The sequence below is a fragment of the Fukomys damarensis genome, unplaced genomic scaffold (assembly GCF_012274545.1).
Source record: "Fukomys damarensis isolate Sample0158 unplaced genomic scaffold, DMR_v1.0_HiC HiC_scaffold_19, whole genome shotgun sequence".
NCBI lineage: Eukaryota > Metazoa > Chordata > Mammalia > Rodentia > Bathyergidae > Fukomys > Fukomys damarensis.
The window spans coordinates 29,243,118-29,265,114 of record NW_022900931.1 but is presented as its reverse complement, the minus strand read 5'-3'; the positions used below and the strand labels follow the sequence as shown (position 1 = coordinate 29,265,114).

The 21,997-nt window shown below is 44.8% G+C and overlaps 1 protein-coding gene across 4 annotated transcripts in view; it reads right to left on the bottom strand.

The window, feature by feature from the left end:
• The window catches only part of Fam171a1 (family with sequence similarity 171 member A1), a 52,688-nt gene that overhangs the window by 29,166 nt on the left and 1,525 nt on the right, over nt 1–21,997 (bottom strand). Inside the window, exons 1-4 of one of the 4 annotated variants that reach the window (XM_019210335.2) lie at nt 15,318–15,394; nt 10,347–10,542; nt 5,750–5,908; nt 32–208 (exon numbers count right to left, since the gene is read on the bottom strand). In XM_019210335.2, coding sequence (XP_019065880.1) covers nt 32–208; nt 5,750–5,908; nt 10,347–10,368 — 358 coding nt within the window. In that variant the 5' untranslated portion in view covers nt 10,369–10,542; nt 15,318–15,394. Of the gene's footprint in view, nt 1–31; nt 209–5,749; nt 5,909–10,346; nt 10,543–15,317; nt 15,411–21,997 lie in introns of those variants that run through there. The other 3 variants (XM_019210338.2, XM_019210337.2, XM_019210336.2) reach the window with 3 other exon arrangements.

The following is a 21,997-nucleotide window of genomic DNA, read 5'->3' as shown; positions in this document are numbered from 1 at the left end:
TGGCTCCCTGTGATGTGAAATCCTCACTTACCCAGCTTCTGGTCAAACCGCCATGCTGCAACATAGGCATCGTGCCTCAGGCTGCTCTGTGTGGCTAGGGGCACAGTGACGTAGATGGGACCGTCCACCAGCACTGGGGTTCCATTACTGCTCAGCAAGTGGATGCTGACAGCCGTGATAGGGGTCAGCTCATACCTGGTACTGTTTCCTGGAAGGAAGAGGTATTCTCCGTCACTCACAGAGTACCTGGGCCATGGGTACTTTTTGCAGAAAGATAGTCACAGCTACCATTTAGTGAACAGAATTTTTAATATGCCTGGGGCAACAAAAATCACTTTTTTTTTGGTAGTACTGGAAATTGAACCCAGGGCCTGACACTGAGCTACACTGTCAGCCTTTTAATATATTTTATTTTGAGACAGGGTCTCAGTCACTAAATTACCCAGGCTGGACTTGAATTTGCAATCCTCCTGCTTCAGCCTTCCAGAGTGCTGGGACTGCAGACATGAGCCACCATGCCCAGGTTGCAGTAAACACTTTACTTGAAAGATACTCACCATGATACTACTTGGCAAGCAAAATTTCCATTTTAGAAAGAAACAGCCCCAGAATGAGTAGCAATTTTAGCTGCTCTAAGGGCATACCACTCCTAGTGATTGTGCTGATTCCAAAGAGGGCCTCCAAAGCAAAGGACTCTTGTAATGTGAGACAAAGGCCTATGTGGAAATCATTGAAAACAACTTCTACCAAAGCAAGCCCCAATGTGTGTTAGTTAACATATACATCGATAACAGAGTACCATGTTTTAGATCAGAGACTGTTTTTTGTTTGTTTCTGTAGCAAGACAGGGTCTTGCTATGTATTTTAGGTGGCCTCGAGCTCACTATGTAGTCCAGGCTGGCCTTGAACTCACTGAAATCCTCCTGCCTCAGCTTCCTACGTACTGAGATTACAGTTATGCGCCACCTTGCCTGGTTGTTTTTGTTTTAAACAGTAAATTTCTTTAAGAATTGCTGCAATATAATAACTTACTTCTAAAAAAGTATATCATTAAAACTTGAGCTTGAAGTCTTTATGAATTATTTTAGTTGCCATTGTTATTTTGATCTGCGTAAAAAGAATTTAATATCCCAATTACTCTCCATTAGAGGACTTTTATCCAAGCCAATGCTTTAATGGCCATCTACAGCTAAGTCAGAGAATGCTTATGAGAGGGATATTTATACACTTAAGCAATCCATTTTAGATTTTTCTCTAGTAAAATATAATACCATGTAAAACGCACTGTCAAAACTTTACATCTTTTCTTGAACAGAATGACACACATTGTTTGTAAGATTTCTTAATTAGTTATTTATACACTTACCTACCTAAGGTAATGTCTACTCCAGTGTGGACTAAATGTAAACACTTAAAGCAACCCTAATGAACTTCAGAGTATAAACAATGACTTATAGCTAAACCTTCATGGAGAAGTTTCTAAACAGCTAGTGATACAGCACCTCTCATCCTTTATAACTACTTGGGAGGAGAGATTTATCAAAAGGTCTACATTGGAATCCAATTCAAAACCTTTGAGTCTTGCCATTTCATTTTAAAACAAGGAAAACCAGAACCCAGAGTTTAGCATATTTCTAGTTAAAATACCTTATAGGTGCCAACCACGTAAAGATGACGCAGTAGCAGGCCAGGTCTACAATGTACAGCTTAACTAACTACAAAGACAGTGAGTAGTTTATTTGACTCAACTAAATCTTCCTTTAGGAAGAGCTATTTTCTTCCATCCAAGCCTGTGCAGGATGTCTGTACAGGAGGTAGGCAGACGGTGTAAAAAGCATCAGAATGAATCTCCTGGGCTGGAAGTATATTTCAGCGGTGGAGCATTTGACTAGCTTGTGCTGGGTTCAATGTTCAGCATGGCAAACAGAAAGAGAAAATAAAGAAGAAAGGAAGGAAAGAAGGAATGGATCTCCCCTCTTCTGCCTTATCACAGAAGGAAGGAAGGAAGGAAGAAAAAGACAGACAGACCTCTCCCCTCTTCTCTTCACCATTTTTTTTGGTATCAGGAGTCACACTCAGGGCCTCATGCTTGCCACACAGGTTCTCTTATCACCTTTTGATTCTTCTGCCCTACACAACCCTGGTCTAGGCAGATGGGGTTCCTGCATCCGATCTGGTGCTAACTACCTACTTAAGCCTCAGAAAGTTGCTCCACTCCTCTGGGGCTGTTTGCTTCTCTCCGTAACTAAGCAGGGTGGATTCCATGCCTTCTTGAGGGCATGGACGTCGCTATCTCAGCTGTAAGCATTCAGCAGCAGGCAACATTGCAGAAATGAGTGCTTCGGCAGAAAGCAGCAGGCACTAGGCTTCCGGCACGGCACACTCCTTTAAAGCTCTCTAGGTGTCTCCAGACGACACATGTGCTTTCCGGGGGCCTCTCCTTTTCGGTGCTCCATTATTTAATGTGCTCTATGTCTAATGTGCTCTATGCCTCCCTGATCACTTTCTCTACCCTCCGCTTTCTTTACTCTCAAGGGTGAAATTATCTGCTACCCACTCTTTTTTTTTAAACGAGACTCCACTTCTACAGAAAATACTGAGTGCTATAGGCATTTGTTCCTGTCCCATCTTAATTTTACCCGGCCCTTTGGGTACAAATAAAGATAGGTGTCACGGCAAAGCAGCAAGAGGAGGAGGACCACGGACCAAGCCAGGAATCCAGCGGTACCAACTGGTCCCTTGTACCATGAGCAGTTTGCTCAGTCATCACTTTGCAATCTAGTATGGGGTCAACCACTACTCATTAGAAAACCTAAAATCTGGGACTCTAAGTGCCATGATGCTCAACTGACAAAGTCTGTGCAAACATTTCAAAATCTGAAAGACTCCAAAATCCAAAACACTCCAGGTCCCATGTATTTTGCATAAATGATACTCAACTTTTGAGGGATACCAGAAATCCTGCCCCTTTGTCACTTAATTGACTCTTATCTGTTTTACTGGAATTAATTAGCGACAATAATTTTTGAAGATCTCTTGGGAATGCCACAGAGCAGTTCTGTGCTTTCATAGCAGCTAGGGGAAGGTGTGACAGAAGGCTTTGGCCTATGGGTGACGAGAGTACTTTTTTCGTAGTACATGTCTGTGATATATGGCAATTGCATTCATTTTGGGGAATTGGTACATAAACATATTGCATCTGGATCATTTTTATTCCCCTTCCCTCTGCCCCTCCCCAGATTACCTTCCTATCTCCACAGAGTCTACTTCCTTGTTTCATACCATCTCTCTTTTATTTTGCTCTTTAAATTATTTATGATCTGATCCTCTCTCATTAGAGAAATGATACCATATTTAACCTGTGTGTCTGACTTATTTCACTTTAGTATTATGGTCTCAACATCCATCTATTTTCCATTTTTCTTTATGGCTAAGTAGTCCATTGTGTACCAGCACAAAAACAGACCTGTGGGACAGAACAGAGGATGCAGAAATAACCCCAAGCACCTTCAATCATTTGATTTTTGACACAAGAGCCAATAATACGTGTTGGAATGATCGTATTACAGTGGGCGCCCTTTGTGCTGCCAGGAAGCTAATGGAACAGATAGATGGCAAAAAAAAACAAGTGGGGAAGTAGGTAAAATATCCACTTGGCTACATTTGTCTATTCTAACTCTGGAGCTTTCCTCTAAAAGGACACAGCTGTCTTTACAACACTCCCAGGACACCTTCTGCCAATCCCCCTGTAGCTTGCTCTGTTTCTGCCCACCTTTATTGACCTCTAGATTTTACTTGTCATCTTACAAAGACACATCCGATTCCAGTTCTCCCTCTTGACTGAAATCTCTTAGATGCCATCTGAAAAGCTGGAGAGATGTTTTTGTGGGGCAGGAGAGAAGCCATATTCAAACTGTGCCTGGAGGCTGGTACTGAGCTGATGGGCCACAGAATTTCTGTGCTCTGTGGAGCTTGAGCTCCTGGGATCCTAATGGCACCTATGAATATACCATGGGCTAGATGTCCTTGCTGGTAGGGTTCAGGGAAAGTCTGATCCTCTCTAGGTTAACTTATCAGTTATTTTAGTGGAAAAGAAGTCTAATGTCACCTTCTAAAGACTTGCTGTCTTCTCTCTACAACACAGTGATTTAAAAATTAAACTCTATAAAATCAATAGTCCTTCGTCTTTGAGTTCTTCTTCCTCCAGTCTTCCCAGATTTCATAATTTATGTAAGAATTATTGGAAGTGGGACACAGAAAAGCTAATGAGCTCTGAGGAATGAGGATGTCCCTTGGAATTGGGGCTTATGACTGCGCTGCGTTTTGTTACAGAGACTGGATGGAAGTTATGATGGTCTCAAACTGAATGTCTTCAGGTTCTCTAAAACAATGCTTTTCTTGTGCACACTTAAAGTAAAAGTCAGTATTTCCCCCCAGAAGGTTTACTAAAGTTGACTACTATACATCTGTCTGATGGTAAATGACTGACATATAAATTGCCTCACCAGCACAGAATACAGGAAGAAAAATTTGTTAAAATATATACAAAAGAGGGTAAAAAAGTAAAGAAATCACCAGGTCACCTTGATCTCTAACCATAAATTTATTAATATGCTGCAAAACAGATCAGATGATTTAGATTTTAAAGGCCCCCCCCCGAATTATCAGTTCATGTAAAGTACTGGAAAATTAAGTGAAATTCAATAAAACTATCCCTGGGAAATGGAGTAATTTACTCACCTTGTCGGATTTAACCCTGAAAAGTCTCAGTTTTCAGTTTCATGAAGCAGCTATTCCAAAACATAGGGGATGAAAGGAGAACAGACAAGAGACTGACTCAGGACTCCCAGGTCCTGGCTCCTCTCCCACACCAGAGGATGGCCGGGAAGCCTGTTATCCAAGTGCTCCTGAGAGTACGGTGGGTATGGGTGGAGGTGGGAGGCACACATCTGCAGTCTTTCTCTGATAAGGCACTATCACTTCTTTTCTCGCTGGTGGCCTTTGTTTTCTCTGATCTTGTGGCTGTTATGTGTCACACTAGAACAGTGACGGTGACAGAGCTGACTTAGAGATCTGCCAGAGGAAGATTCCAGATCAACTTCAAAGCCTGGCCACTCTCTGACCCTACACACAAACCCCCTTCGAAACCCTTTCTGTTCTGACGCTCTCTGAAGGGAAAGACACAGAGAGAAGGTGAGTGCGGAGAGGAAAGATGTAGGGCAGCAGAGGCCCCAGCTCCTGAGGGCCCCACGTGCTGGTGGGTGGGGTGTGGAACACACTGCCCAGTTCCTGATGTGATGAGTGCTGCACTTCCCCTGCACCTGGGGCACACAGCGGTGGGCGGCAGGGCTGTGCGTCTCCTCCAGGGGAGCCGGGTAGTGGTACACGGCAGAGTCAGTGGGGCAGAAATCCTCCGATTCTAACCTCAGATTTAAACGTAAATTACAAACTCAATTATAACTTATTCTCTGAATTAAAAACCCTTGGCCCACCAGAGCAGGGCCCAGTGAAGGTACTTCCAGCAGCTAGCAGCCACAGAAAGGCTCGAGATCAACTGGCTGAAGCGAAATCCTGCACAGTCCAGGGTGAACCAACTCACTGGTGAAGGTGAACGCTCAAGATGCCGAGCTCTGCTCCTGCACTGCCCTGGCCATTCTCCCCTTACTGCCAACGCCTGCACACATGTCCAAAGCCACACATGGAGACTAGAACACAGAGTTCCCACGCTGAGAGAAGAGACTCCAATTACCTGTTCCATTTCCGTCTAATCCTCGCAAATAAGGAAAGCTGTCCACTTCCGAGGGAGAGCTGGCAGCTGTGAGGAATGCAGTGAGGTCGCTGTAGCTGGTGTTCTCAGGCAAGCGCAGAGCCCTTCTTTGGAAATGAACACGAGGCTGTAGCCTGGCACCTGTGGGCATTAACCTCCGAGTTACCTTCCCAAGGAGCTGCTGTCTGCTTTAGAAAATGCAAAACCAAGGAGCGCTTCCCCTGGGTTCCAACATGCCTCCCCCAGTCTGCCCCTTCCCACACTGCCTCCCACCCCTCATTCATGCAGGACACAAAGACAGAACAACATGCTATTATAGGGTGAGAAATAATAGCCCATTGTCACATTTGTTTTGACACAGGATGTTATTTAGGTTTTTAACAAAAAGCTTTTTCCAAGTTCTTTTCACTGCACAGCATTTGCCTGTGGATTGGGTAATAATTCGAGAAAGTCCAAGAGTAAAGGAAACAAAGCAGATGACAATTAATCTCTTTACATAAACAATGCAAGATACTCTTGGATGCTGCTCCTAACCCATCTCCCAGGTAGAATCTAGTTTAACTGCACAGAGCAAACTGAAGCAGAGCAAACGAACTGAATGCGCAGCCTTTGGAAGAAATGAACAAGACGCTTAGCAGTTTGAACCCTTTCCTTCCTGTGGAAGCTGCCACTGGCACCTCGCCTGTCCCTCGGGGGTGCTGCCTACTTGTGGCAGACTACGTCAGAGAATTTACAAGGAGATCTGAACATGACGTGCAGTGATGCCCTTTCATCCAGCTCGGCCTGCTCCTTCGTTTTACCCAGTTAGTTACCTGTGAGGTCTCCCACATCCTTCTCTAGATGCTGTTGTGACTGCAAGCAAAGCCTGAACCTGTTTTTACCCAACACAGTGGCGACAGTCACTGGCGTGAAGATGCTAAGCAATTCTGGCAAATTTATTAACACAAAAACCATGTATCCTCCAGCTTGAGGTTGACTCTGTCCCCTGTGCTCAGCAAAGGGCTCCTTCTCCCCGACCCACAGCTGTCTCAGTATACCAGCCCTGCCTGTTCACAGCCACTCCAGAGTTCCCTTTAGCCCTGGGGCAGAGAACTTACAAGGGAACAACAGCCTACCTGAAAGTGTTCTGGAATAAGAGCTTCAGAATTCAAAGCATCAGCAAACCTGAGGCTCTTTTCCTACTGGTGGGGCCACAGAAGCCCACATGACATATCTTTTATACAGGGCAGGCTGCCCTGGCTGCCTAGGACTTGGGTGGTAGTAGGGTCACACGCTTCCTCTACCTCCTAAAGATCACTGCTCAGGCCGTTTCTCTGGTTGAATGTCCACTCTGAAACACAGGCCCAGGGGCAGAGCCCAGAGGGCCAGGTGGTGAGAGCCATGGCAGTCCTGTCTCATGCTGCTCACCTGCACCGACACTCACTGTACACATCTACCAGTTCAGTTCTGGACCATGCATGCCATCTTCATCCCTGAAACAAATGCAGAGTGCTGTACCACCTCCATGGTCTGCATCGTTTGACATTTTCCGCCTCAGTCTGGTCTTTTCCTCTGATGGTATAGAATACCGATGTCTCACTCCCTCTGGGTCTGCACAGAATCCAAGCTCCTTGTGGTTCCTTGAGTTCCTTGTGGCTGGCTAGAAGCAGTGTGCTCCTTACCCCTTTCTCGCGTTTGACTACACACACTTCTTTCTTTGTCCTTTTCCATCCTGCCCTCTGAGGTGCAGTGTCAAAGTCAGTCGTCTGCCTTTCAATCTCCTCACCCCACCTACAGAGTAACACTAGTGTTTCAATGTTAATTGTTCTCACTGAGAGGAAAATACTTTGACTGCCATTTTCCTCCTTGACAATGCTGCTGGTGTTAATCAGTTTTGGAGACCTGGGTCTCACACAGTGGAAATGTAAAGAATTCAGTCAATGTGAAGAAAAGAATGTCAGGACTAAGGGCGAAAAGGCAAGGGGGAAAGGTCTCCTTAGGGTTAAGGGAGAAGGCAAAACCCAGGTTGGCCACCCCAGAATCCCTGTGCCTCTCCCTGTCCCTGTCCCTTTCCTGCTCTCCTTCCATTCCCGTGGGAGAATCTAGTTGCTGAGCCAACATCCAGGGTCTGCTGTGGTTGTTGAGGCTGTGGTGGGGGTCGGGTGCACACAGGGGCAATGCTCAGCCAGGCTGATGAGAAAGGAAAGCGGTCACTCCAGCAGATGTGACATGCACAGTGACCGGCACAACACAGGTGGGTCTGCTGAAGGACCCGGTGTGCAGCACACGGGCAACAGGTCTGCGTGGTGAAATGACCAGTCAGCTGAGGAGTCTAAGGACATGGGTTATTCTGAGCCACAGTGTAAACTGAAATGGGCGTGTGTAGGGTTGTGGGAATGGTTGCATTTTCAAGCCTATCTTCATGTATGAAGCTGCTAGATTCTCACATGACTGGGTGGGAACAGAAGCTAGAGAATGGACCAGCCTTCCATTACAACCCCTCTGTTCTCAGACAGAGGGCTCCATTCCCATCCCCAAAATGCTTAGGTCCTACTTGGTGAAAACTCTGCGGCCTCCACTTCCTCCCTTGGAATATCAAATCTCTGTCTTCCTTTTTTTCTTTCTCTTCTCCAAAGCCAACTCAAGCCCTTCTCCTAACTTTGCTTAGCTGTTTATTATAAGATGCATCTCCACCAACTTTGTCAACAATCTCTTGGTCTACGGGCTTTTCTTCCTTCCTCAACAAATATATTCATTTCTCCTCCACCTAGAAATATCACCATCAAACATTACTTCAACTCTGCTATCCCCATAAAAGATGGCTTTGTTTTCTGTCCAACCTTCTGCAACCTAGTTTCACCAGTAACACATGCTGGAAATGCGGACTGTCGATGTATAATCCGCAGACCCATGACCATTTCTGAGCCTTTGTCTTCCATGATCTCTTCACTGTATTCACCCTTGCCCACAAATGCCTTCCATCTTGGCGATCGTAGTCCTGTGCTCTGGTCCTCTCTACCATCTGTCTGCCTTTTCCCTTGCAGGTTCTTTTGGTTTCTTCCTGCCTACAGAAGAAACAGTTCTTCAAGGACTGCCACCCACTGCTTCTGCTGTTTTTCTCCCCTCTACTTAGTGATTCCACTGCTTTCACCATCCTCCCCAGCCCCAGCCTCTTTTTGAAGTTCCACACTTGCACTTCCTCTGCCTTTCAGCTGCTTCTACCTAGAGGCCCCTCTAGCATTCCAAGACGATCACGTACTTCTCTCACTTATTGATCACATATTCTCCCCAATATCCAGGCCATCACCATCATTGTCCCTTTTGAATATCTTGTGCAGTCACTCAAGTGCCAAGACAGGCCAGTCCACCTCTGTCAACATTTCCTCATCTTTTCCTTTCTGCTACACGGCAGCACCTTTGCCTCCACTCCTGGAAAGCCTCCCAACTGGCCTCCTGCTTTAGTCCTACCTTCGTTTCCATCTTACCTAGTGACACACTGACTGCTTTAAGATACCACTCTGGCCATTTCTTTTCCCTGCTCAGAAACCATCAGTGGATCTCTACCTCTTGCCAAATGAACAACGGTGACAAAAACAACAAAAAGTACATCTATGCAGACCTAAACTATTTCATATCTCTCATACCTGAGAAACATAGGTTATTATATTTTTTCTCCTTAAGTTTAGTGGTTCATTTTAGGTATACAGCAGTTACATTCATCATTGGGATCTTGTACCTTTACATGACAGGTCTTGGCTGAGAAGCACAGATTACTGACTCAGTGTTCATAAGCTCCATAAAAGAGCCCTGTGAAGAAGAAACCCTCTTCTGGCTTTTTGAGGAAACTAAGCCCCAAAAGGTTAACAAACTTGGCTAAAGTCATTCTGCAAGTAAGAGGCAGAAATCATTTAATTCAAATATCTGTATCCCTTCCTATTGCACATGTCACCTCAAAACAGATGCTCTATTTATTGCCAATCAGCTCCCATCATGGCCAGCAGGATCACATGCCTCTTTGTTCCTACATATGTACTTCTTGTTTTCAGGTATGAAACTGTTTCATACTGACTATCTGCATATTCTGTCATACAAAATGCATCTCAAACTCCATCTCCTCTTCACAGCCTTTCTTGATCCCATACCAGCTCTAAGCTGTTCATATTCTTCTAACACCCTTGACCTTACTGTGCCCTGTATGGCAATATATACTGTATATCTTCTTAATCAGAGGCACCACAAGAGAAGAGCAAGAGTGGTGGAATCACTTAACTTCAAATTTAAGCCTTCTCTCTACCACTTTCTGGCTGTCTTTGGGTTTCAAGTTATTTACTGTCAAAATGGGTATGAGTCATACCTCTCTTGTAATACGATTGTTAAGATGTTTGTTCAGAACCCACACATAACAGTACCCAACAGTGTTTCCTAGTACATAACAGACAGAAGGTTGTAAGAGTAGCTATTCTATGAAATGCATTGTACCAACCCAATCTATATCTGGTGCCTAGCCACACTTATGGAGCTAAAAGAACAATTATATCTGGCAACTTGCTATGTCCCAGTAATACTTTGTCTTGTATCTGACTAGATTAGGACCACTTACAGTTGAGGCCAGGTCTCTCCATTCACTGTAGCAATATCTAGCAGTATCTGTGGCCTCTATTCACAAGATGCCAGTAGCTCCCAAGAATCTTCATACACTGCTAAATGTCTCCAGGGAGCAAAATCACAACGGAGAACTGCTCACTGTATCTTCTGAACATCTTCACCATAATCCAAACAACATATAAGAGGTTCTCCTGCACAATGGACACAGAAGAATAGGAAAAGCCTGTGTGTTCCTGGAGCTCACGAGTGGAGAAGGCAGACAACCAAATGGTTTAATTATCATAGTGTCTTAAGTCCTTAGATAAAAGAAAAGTATAAGATCAACTTCAGCAGTAAGCAACTGACAGCCCAGGAGGAAAGTAGTTCCCTGGAACATCTGTAAGTGGACCTGTGAAGGCTGCAAAGAGCCAGATGAGACACAGAGCATACAAGAAGATGTTAAGTGTGAGACAGCCTGGCCCTGAGAAAGTACGTGAGCTGAGGGTGGGCTGTGTAACTCTGGGTGGAGGATGAAGCTGAGGGCACAAGGTATCCTGTCCGTGAGCTTGGATCTGGGTCAGCCTGATAGTGTTTGTTTTTACCCAATTCTGACAGCATGTGGGGACTGGTAGTAGTTGGAGCATCTAATGCTGCTGTAAAGTAGTTCAAGTAAGAAATGATGAAGTTCTGAGTAAAGACAGTGACACTGGAACTCAGCACAGAAGAGATGACTACAATGGAAGGCCATCGTTTGGAGAAGAGATGGGCAGGGAAGTAAGAACCCATGAAGAAGGCTGAGAAGAAAAGAACAAAGCGCTGGGCAGAGACAGTAAATGAAAAAGAAACAGGATTCAAGAAGGAAGGAATGGGCCAGGGACAAGTCAGGCAGCATGAGGGCCGCAGTGGGCGGCTGGATCTGGCAAATCCAACTCTGCCTACCTCAGCAAGAGAAATTTCTAAGGAATAGTGTGAGGCCACATAAGAGGGCTTAAAGCCATGTGCACGACAGGAGATACCTCCAAAGTTAGAGAGGGGAGGAGATAAGATGCAGTCTGGAAAAGCAGGGCATAAGGAGGGTTTCTTTTTGCATCACGAAACTTTAAGCAATTCTGACAGCTGAGATAGAGCCAGGAGGGAATGATGAACGACGCTGCACAATTTGAGGCAGACTGCAGAGAAACAGAGGAATGGGAGCCAGCGGGGAGGTGAAAGGGCTCAGGACAGGGGCTCAGCTCTGCAGGAATAGATAGAGCCAGGAGGGAATGATGAACGACGCTGCACAATTTGAGGCAGACTGCAGAGAAACAGGAATGGGAGCCAGCGGGGAGGTGAAAGGGCTCAGGACAGGGGCTCAGCTCTGCAGGACGGAGTTACCACTGCACAGGGATCAGGAAGAAGAAAGCTGAGGACACTGTCTTTTCTCTGAGGCAAGGAGTAAGGTCAGTGCTAAGAGGAGGGGCACGAAAGTAGAATGAGAGAGGCTTCCAGGAGGTGCCTGGAAACAGACAAAGGCTGTGTGGAGAACAGCAAGAGGCCCTGAGGAGATGAGACCACTGATGTGGGTGGGGCAGGCAGCCTGTAGGGAAGACAGGAGCATCCTCACAGTATCTTCCTTTCTACAGTCGCCGTGATCAGAGCCTTCCTCTGGAGTCGGCAGAGGGTTCCTGGAGGCTCTGGGAGCCAAAGTGGCAGGCCGGTTCTCTAGTCTCATCTACAGCGCTGAACAACCACAGCGTTCCCCTTCATCCCTCACCACCAATCACGTTGGGCTTAATTTCTGGATCCACTGAGCCCCTCCCCACAAGATTTCTACTGAAAGTATCCTTCAGCGAAGTTGAAAACACTAAGAAAAAGATTCTCATAATTTATGGGCATTCTCCCTTTCCATCCTCTTATCTCAATGGCAACCTTGAAAGGAATTTACCAGAGTACATTTTCAGATGCAGCCTCCACTGGGGGAAACCCTCCAGCTCACCAGTTACTTGCCGGGTCTCTCACTTCTCACTGTTATAAGTCTGTTCAGGCTTTCTTTTTCAAATGGATGGACACTAACAGTATAGTCGCTTCTTCACTTTCAAAATGCAAGGGCTGCTGACTGCCAAGGCCAGTCCCGCTGGTGATGTGCATTCGTCCTGCGGCTCACGGCCGCAGACGTGCTGCAGAACCCGCCCAGTCTGCTGCGGGGAGGGCTTTACTGGTGTGCAGCGTCAGAATGTACATAAATACCAAGCAGTCCCTCTACTGAGAAGAAAGTAAGAGGAAAGCCTTTTAATTTTTATAGAAAAACTCATCACCATGAGTTTATTCTCTGTTTTACTGGCTGTGAACATTTCCTTTTATTTTTTCTCCCATTAAGTTTATTGGTACATTTGAAGCAAACAATGCAGTTACATTCATCACTGGGATCCTGTACCTTCACATGACAGGTCTTGGTTCTCATTTTTTCCCCTTGTCCGTGCCCTCCCTTCACCCCCTTCACCTTCCCTATTTACAAAGACTTTGTTTCCATTTTTTCCTTTTGTCACATTTTTTCTTTTCCCTTATTTCCTTTCCCCTCCCATCCCACTTCCCCTTTAGTGATTTTCTTCCTATTTCACACTCTCAATTATACCGTTTGAAACTTATTTACACTTTTCGTTTTGGCATCACTTCTACAGGAGGCTTCATGAGTGCACTGCCATTGGTGCTACTGACCCTTTTGGGGAATCATCTGACACACCAGGCTGTCCCCACAACACGCACAAAGTCAGCTGGCTTGTAAGACTCACCTTTCTGAGCAGGGAAGAGCTGACTGTTTCCCTCCTTTATACGCGTTGAAAAATAGCAAAGGTGACTAAATGTGACCAGATTGCAAATAAAAACAGTGTATCATTCGTGAATTCACAGCTCTTAATAATATAGGAGGAATATGCACACCCATGTTTATAGCGGCACAGTTTGTAACAGCTAAAAGTTGGAAACAGCCCATTTGCCCATCAGCTGGAGACTGGATAAAGAAGATGGGGTTTTCCTATAAAATCGAGTACTACTCAGCCATGAAGAATGAGAAACTAGAGTCGTTCACAGGAAAATGGATGCACATTGAGGTCATACTTTTAAGTCACACATGTGTAAATACCAAATAGTTTCTCTGGTGTGAAAAACTATAATTGTAAATAAGATCTTAACGGTATAACTGACAATGTGCAGTAGGAAGTAAAGGGGTAAAGCTGTAGGGGAAGTGGGGAGGTTAAAGGAAAGGAAATAAGGGAAAAGAAAAAATATGAGAAAATGGAAATAAAGTTTTTGTAAATAGGGGAGGATGGAGGGGGTGAAGGGAGGGTAGGGGTATGGGAAAAAAATGAGAACAAAGACCTGTCATGTAAAGGTACAAGAGCCCAATGATGAATGTAACTGTACTGTATACCTAAAATGTACCAATAAATTCAATGAGAAAAAAAAAATATAGGAGGAAATGAGCCCACCTCATTTGCAGATGGCATGCACATTTATTTGGTTTGATGGAGAATGGCGTGTGTAAAATGGTACTAGAATAGAGTATAAAGGACACTGGTCCCTTAGTATTGCTGGAGCAATGGTCTAGGATTGTGGGAGACAAGATAGGAAGACGGAGTCCTAATTGGCCTCCTCAGTGAGCATTAAGAAGAGGGCAAGTGTGTTGTCATGCTGCAGGGAAAAGTAAGAACAGCTGAGATCTTGTTGTTTACCCAGACAAATAACATGGAGGGAGGGAGACAGATGAATCTTGTGTAACTCTAATTGCTTATACCTGTGGCTGAGTGAATAAAGCCAACATCCACCAGTCACTGGGCGCTCTCTGTCGAAAGAAGATGAGAGTTCCCTGGTCCTCCATGTTTTAACCTGATCCTGTACCTCTTTACTTTTCACACTGATCACCCCTTGGTCACGTTAGCTGGTAGGCTGTCTCTACGCAGGATTGTCTGTGGATACCAAAACTCACACTGGCCAAGTTTCTTATATAAAATGATACAGTTTTTGCATAAATTTAGGTAAATCCTCTAGTGTACTTTAAATTATCTCCAGATTATTTGTAACACCCAGTCCGATGCAAATGCTACGTGAGCAGATGTTAGCCTGTTGTTAGGGGAGTGACGACAAGAAAAACGTCTCTCCATATTCTCTAGTGACGTGGTTTTCCTTTCTAGTAGGTTCTATCAAAGGTTGGTCAAATCTGCAGTATAAAACCTGTGGCTGTGGAATCTGCAGACAGGGAGGGTCAGATGTTATTAAAGGATCTATCTGATGGATGAACATTCATGATCTGATAAAGAATATCCAATGCCAGGAAATATGGTTCTTAAGTCCATGATTCAGATAAAACAAATGATATTTTAAAGACAGAAACATATTTTATGAAAGTGTTATGCCTAACACAAACAAGAATGCAAATCCCCAGAACGTTCTAGGGTTAGCTTCTCTGTAAGAGCCATAGGAGCTTGGGTGTAAGAGCCAGGAATTTGGGGGCAAGGACCATGTGTGCAACAGACTAAAAAACAAGGGACAGGAAGAAGGAAAAAATGCACATTCACACACTTAGTTGCCTATGCGTACTAGCAAATGCAGTCCAGGCATACCCTGGATTGGGACCTGACAAGATGAACAATCTCTCCCCTTTGGATAGGGAGATGGTGTGTGGTGGGTGTATGGGCTAAGCAGAGCAGGGCCATCCCTTCTTTTCTGTCACACACTTATACACACACTTATAGGATGGGACTGAAAGAAATAAGATTACAGGGCTGGGGATTTAGCTCAGTCATTCCACCACCTGCCTCACAAGCGCAAGGTCCTGAGTTCGATCACCAGTACAAAAAAAGAAAAGAAATAAGATTACAGGTAACTGACAGTTTAACTGAAATTCAGATGTGCTGTCACTTCACCGGGACAATTCCATTTCCTTCACCAAGTGACAACAGAGTTTTAGTAGTTAGCCCGAGTTGCCCTTCCTCTTTTTAAATGTTAAACCTACCTTGGAATCCTGATACTATTTGGACAATGTCTTCATAGACCATTAGAGTAGCAGATCGTTCCGGAAGCAGACCAAGGCTCAGCGAAGAAAATACTGCAGGAACAAAAATGGACATCAGGGAATTCTGACAGTCAAATCTAAAGGCCCATTACAGTTTTCTGGTTACTCCAAGTTACTGGATTCTCTGACTTTAAATCAGTAAGTAATGTTGACTTCCAATATGATTAAAAAAGGCCTGCAAAATGCCACACGATAAACTGCAATCACTTAACTACCTGCCCTAGAAATAGTCAATTTAAGCACACTGTTACAAATTTATAGTACGCTGAGCCTCTTCATATTAGAAATAAGCTATAGCATATATTTTATATAATATGTATTATATATAATAGAGCAGTAATATGTATTTTATGAATACAGAATATAACATTACATAGCAACATTAAGAAAGACTTTAAAAGTATGTGTTAAGGTTCATGTTTGCCTCCTAGTAAAAGAACATTCCCTCCTATCTTGGGAACCAACATGATAGAACTTGGGCTCATTTAAGAAGTACTGCCTTAGTACTAGGATTTCCAATAAAAATTTCACAAAGCCTATAAATTTACCTATGAATAGAACATACGTATTTGAGAAACAAAGGACTGCTTTATAGAATAATCATAGTCACTAGCACTCCTGAGTCCTTATCAACATGCCAGACACTATCTACGTTCTTTGATTTTAGTAACATCTAAATATCACAAACTCTATGAAATGGGTACTGTTACTGTGCCTGTTTTACAGGCATGGGAATTGGTTAATATGTAAGGAAATAGCTTCTCTGGTACCCTCAGTTGACAGATGCTAGAGCCAGGATCTGACCTCAGTCACAACACTACATGGACTCACTCTCAAAGGCCCCTTAGACTTCACCTGGTCCCCATCTCTAAATTGAGAGAGGAAAGGAAGGCTTGGAGGAACTGTGACCTTCTATACTGAATTTACTCAGCTGCCACTCTGCAAGGCCCAGTACTAGATCCTGGGTGGAACACATAAAGTGGGAGGCAGCCTCTCCTTCAGGGATTACACATTAGAAGGGGGTCCAAGCCTTATAAAAAATAGCAAACGACGAGGAGAATGTGGTGCCAGGACAAAGGTGTTGGTGGAAAACAGTGGCTGCTCCTCAAATATTAAACACAGAGTGATCATGTGACCAGTAATTCCTCTCCTAGGCATAAGCCCAGGAGAACTGAAACATAGTCACACAGAAACCTGTACTCGAATGCTCATACAACACTATTCATAATAGCAAAACAGCAGAAACCACTGAAATGTCTGTCTGCCGAGAGAGAAATGGATAGATATGGTGTACACACACACACACACGCACGCGTGCGCCCACGCACACACACACGCAGGAGTAGTATGAATCCATAAAGAGGAGCGGAGTGTTACAACACAGATAGACGTTGAAAACTGGTGCTGAGTGAGAGATCCCAAGGCCACAGACTGTCTGATTCAATTTACACACAATACCCAGAAGAGGCAAGTCTACAGAGGTGGGAAGCCAGTTGGTAGCTGACAGGTGCTGGAAGGGGCAAGAAATAGCAAATCAACGCTAAAGGGTTTTTAGGAAGGATGAAGTACGCTGGAGTCAAGAGACTGGTGATATAGGGCCGGGGATTTAGCTCAGCGGTTCGGTGGCCTGCCTTGCAAGTGCAAGGACCCGAGTTCGATCCCCGGTACCAAAAAAAGAAAAAAAAAGAGACTGGTGATATAGGGCCGGGGATTTAGCTCAGCGGTTCGGTGGCCTGCCTTGCAAGTGCAAGGACCCGAGTTCGATCCCCGGTACCAAAAAAAGAAAAAAAAAGAGACTGGTGATATGACAGTCCACAAACTTGTGAAGTGTATACCCTAAAGTGGCATGTCTCAAGTATATATATATATACATTACATCTCAAATATAAAAATGAACAAAAATTTCAAAGATTCACCTCAAAGGTTCAGATGAGAGACGTACAAGGGGTGATCAAAATATACAGTGAGTATTTCAGTTTGAAAGATTCACTACTTAAAACATACTGCCATTCATCCCCCTTAAGACTCTCCTCCACACTTTGAGTGCACCGGTCCCCTCACTTTTGTTGTGTTCTGAAACAGTTCTGGAAGTCCTCTTTCAATAATCTCTTTGCTGCTTATGATCAAAATATGATGAATGCTGCCAAGTCTAACATTACCGTGTGTCATCATCCACCTGATTCACTTGTGGACACTGCAAATTTTGGCTCTTCCCCAAAGTCAAAATGACTACAAACGGTAAAAATTTTGAATGGATTTGGGACACAGAGGCAGCCACAACAGCACAACTGAAGAAACTCATGAAAGAGACTCCTGGACTGGTACAGACAGTGGCAAGAATGGTGGGGTAAATGTTGAAAGTGAAGGGGACTATTTGGAGGGAGATTAGTGGCGGTGCGTCTTGCATTGTAATAACTTTTCAAGTTCAGACAGTCACCTTAGTGTTCGGTCACACCTCCCAGTTCAGAATAAGTGTGTTTGGGGGTAGATCATAAGAAACTGCTACAGCAAAGGCTGCCAGCAGCTCCTGCCTCTTCCTAGCTGCCTGGCCACGAAGACGCCACAGGTGAGCCAGGACCAGAGGGAGAAACTCTAACATGGGTAAATCTTCTATGGCCACCTCAAAGATCACCTTAACATCTAAGAGTGAGGCAGGACACCTGGTGGCCAGGAAGTAAGGGCAGGTTGCTGTGGTGGGCACTGCCCATCAGAAGGAGCTCATCTCCAAATACAGGAAGTGCTACACGCCACCCCAGAGCCTGCTCGGAGCCTGGAGCATGTTTTAGGGCCTGCTCCCCCTCTACAATGATTGTGGGGGTCTCTGAGCTCACAAACTACCCACGATCATCCTTCAGGAGCTACAGGATTATTGTGATGTGTTGTGAAGATTTTTTTTCAAGGAAAGTACTTGGTCCTTCAACACAGAACAACTGTTCTAGCAAACTGTTTCCTAAATATTATTTCTCAGAGTAGAAGATTTCTTATAGTGGGGCAGAGGCTTCCTGGAGAAGGGCAGGAACTGTGCGTACAAATTCACTGAGTACCCAGGGAGTGAGGTGGCAGAGAGGCCCTGATTTTCAGGTAGTTTTATCATGTTGGAGTGGGTGCTGGCTAGGGCTCAGAGGTCCTCTCTACACCAAGGAGATGCTGTTCTGTGGTGCGAGGGATGGAACCCAGGGCCTTGCCCCTATTAGGTAGGTGCTCTGTCCTAGAACTTCACCCCTGGTCTTTCATTATTTGAGAGAAAGGGACATCTCGCTCCATCTGCTAGAGGAGGGTAAACTTCTTGGAGCAAGAAGCAGGCCAGCTAGCTGGGTTTTAGGGGACAGAAGACAAACTCAACAGGGGAACGGCAGTGAAGGAGCAAAGGTTTCTTCATGTGACCCTCACTGCCCAGTGTACCCTGCCCGAGACAGGCGAGGGGGCGATGGCCAGGGAAAGAGGGTCTCTGTGTCACCTTTATGTTGCTGAGGCCACCAGAGGATTTCAGGCCCCTGTATAATGTAACTGGGCAGGCGTATTTTAAGACACAGTGCTCAGTAATGTCAAGGGTAGTCTAAGGGGGCAGGTCAGAAGCTGCTGGGACAATTCCAGATCGTTTCAAAAGGCTGGGCCAATGGATGCAGAGGTGGAAATAATTATGATACAAATGCTATTCTTTAGGGAATGGATTGCATTTTATATAGCTAAATTTGTGCTTACATTTCTGCCCAAGGTGAAGGTTGCTCCTTTTATGTTGGGCTCCCACCACCCCAACTTACAGCCCCTTCTGTGAAAGGAGAAAAAGCTCAAAAAATCTTCTAGGAAATATTGACAGAGATGAAAAGAGAAATTCATTCCAAGATCTTATAAGAATGCTCATGCAAGCTGGGCCTGGTGGCACACACCTGTAATCCCAGGACTTGGGAGGCTGAGGCAGGAGGATCACCAGTTCATGCCTAAACTAGGTAATTTAGCAAGACCCTGTCTAAAAATAAAAAATGGGGTGGGGTGTAGCTCAGTGCAAAGGCCCTGGGTTCAATCTCCAGTAATACACACACACACACACACACACACACACACACCCCTACCTCATACAAATTGAAACACTGCATACATGTACTAAAGAAAACATCTTTTCAGTTTGAATTTTTCATAGTCCTTTAGAAGAGGCTTCCAGCTTGTTTCTCTTTCTTGCTGAATTATCTGGAATACCAAAAGTGTTAGACCTGATATCCAAAAATTATGTAGAAAAACAAAGATTCGCTTTTTACAAGAGACCAGTGCAAATTTAGGTCTTGTTTTTTGTTGGATTCCATGTAAGGATAACTTTATTACACTGAAAAGGCAAGGCAAGCAGAGTAAATAACCAAAGACACAGGAAGGGCCTTGGAGATTATTTAGGCAAATTGAGTTCATTTTAGCATCAAGAAACCCAGGCTCAACAGCCCTGACAAGCCCATCTGTGGGGCTGCAGAAGATGGGCAGGCCTGGGCCCAAGGTGTCTTCACACTGTCCAGAAGGCTTCCTATGAAACTTTGCTGTTCTCATTATTTAACTTGTTTCAGAGAAGATATTACAGAAATGTTTTTTTCTCAAATGATCACATTAACAGTCAAAACGAGTGTAATTAGGAGTCTACCTTCACTATTCGTCTATGCCATCTATGTCCAAATGTGCCTACGTGACACAACTTCCCCGAGACTGCAGAATCAGTACCCTTGGTGTTCCACGCACTCAAGTGGTCCCAGTGGAGCATTCTGATGCGTACATTTCAGGCTGCACAGGCAACATATGGCGACCCTCCGCCCTCTTGTTGCAGCCCTCCTGCTGGAGTCCTTCTTTCCCTCTGGTTATTTAGCTGCCACACTTCTCAGCTTTTAGCTGGCAATTTTTCTACTTCACATGGCGCCTAAACGCAGTACTGAAGTGCTGTCTAGCAATCCTTAGTGTGAGAAGGATGCGATAAATGCCTCTGAAAAAGTGTGATGAAAAAGCTTCAGCCAGGCACGAGCAACAGTGCTATGGGCTGTGAGTTCAACGTTAATGGATCAGCAATGTGTGTTAAGTAAGATGTTTTTAAACAGAAACACGTATTTGAGCACTTGATAAAAATGTGACCAGAGGCTATGTGGCACTTCCCTGGTGTTTCCTTTACAGCAACATCTCGGTATCTGAGTTAAAGGCAACTTCATAAATTACAACACTCAAGAACAAATGTGAAAGGGCTGCTCCTGTGTGGCCACCCTCCCGAGCAGGCAGACTCCACCTCAACTTTCCCTGTGTTATTTCCAGCGAGTCTTTCTGTGGGAAATGGGGGTGGTGTCAAAGGCTTCCTTCTGATGAGACTAATAAAGATGTCCTCTCCTCTTACTGGCCTTCCCTGGGTTCTGTCTTAGGTCCTCTTTACCCTCCTGTACCACTTGAATCACTTTGGGGAACCAAGGTGTGCCAGGTCTCCTGAGCCCAGGGCCTGGTCCGGAAGACTCTATCACTCTTCCGCCAGCCCGAAACCTGAGGTTCAACTCTTGCTTCTTCTACTCCATCCTCTTCCTTAACTCTTTTCTCCAAGGCCCTCTGGATACTGTCTACTAAGCATTTCTCAGGCTTATCCCCTTTTGTCCACAGTCTTCCTTAATGATCTCAGTTACAGCCATATCAAATCCACTTTCCATTGCTCACAGAGCAGTGGGCTCCAACTTCAGGGAACATTTTAACCCATAAGTACCTTGTGATGGGGCATAAGGCTGCCTGTTAAAAGATTCCTGAACCAAGATCCCCAGGCAGAATGGCTGAGTGCCAGAATCTGTATATTTTTACAAACACCTTCGGATCCTGATATCTGTTGACCTCCAGACTTCATACTCACTGGTCCTCTTCAGGAAACTTGTTCACTCGCGTGCACTGGTGAAACCCTCCTCCCCCAGCATCCCAGACATCACAGCATGTTTATCAGGGGACTTGTCCCACATGATGGCGGACTTTGTGTCAGTGTGACTGGAGTCAAGGTGAAGGGTGAATTCTTGCTCATTGTCTTCTTGGGCCAGGACACCTGTCTTCTCCTGCCCTTGGACTTAGGGATCCATGTTCTCTAGCTTTTGGATTCTGTAGTCACACCAGTGGCCTCTGGGCTCTTAGACCTTCATCTCAGACTGAGAGTTACAGCACTGGAGTGCTTGGCTCTGGGGTTTAGACTTGGACCGAGCCACGTTCTTGGTTTCTTGGTTCTCCAGCTTGAGACAGCCCAGTGTAGGACTTGGCAGTCTCTGTAACCCAGCAAGACATCTTCCCCAATACACCCTCCTTCATATCCTATATGTTATCTCTCTCTGGAGCATCCTGACTACAACACCTGTGTGATAGAAATCACTCCTGGGACTGGTTTTATAAATAAACTAGAAACTTTTAGGCAAGGTCTGTGTCTGGTACCTGACACAGTGCTCAGTAAGTAGCAGGTAGCTAAATAAAACTCGGCTTGGTGGTGTACCCCTGTAATCCCAGCACTCTGGCAGGCTGAGGCAAGAGGATCATAAACCCGACTGAATTAGTAAGAATCTATCTCAAAATAAAAAATAAAAAGGGGTGGGTATGTAGTTCAGTGCAAGGATTCAATCCCCAACAGTACAAAAAAAAAAAAAAAA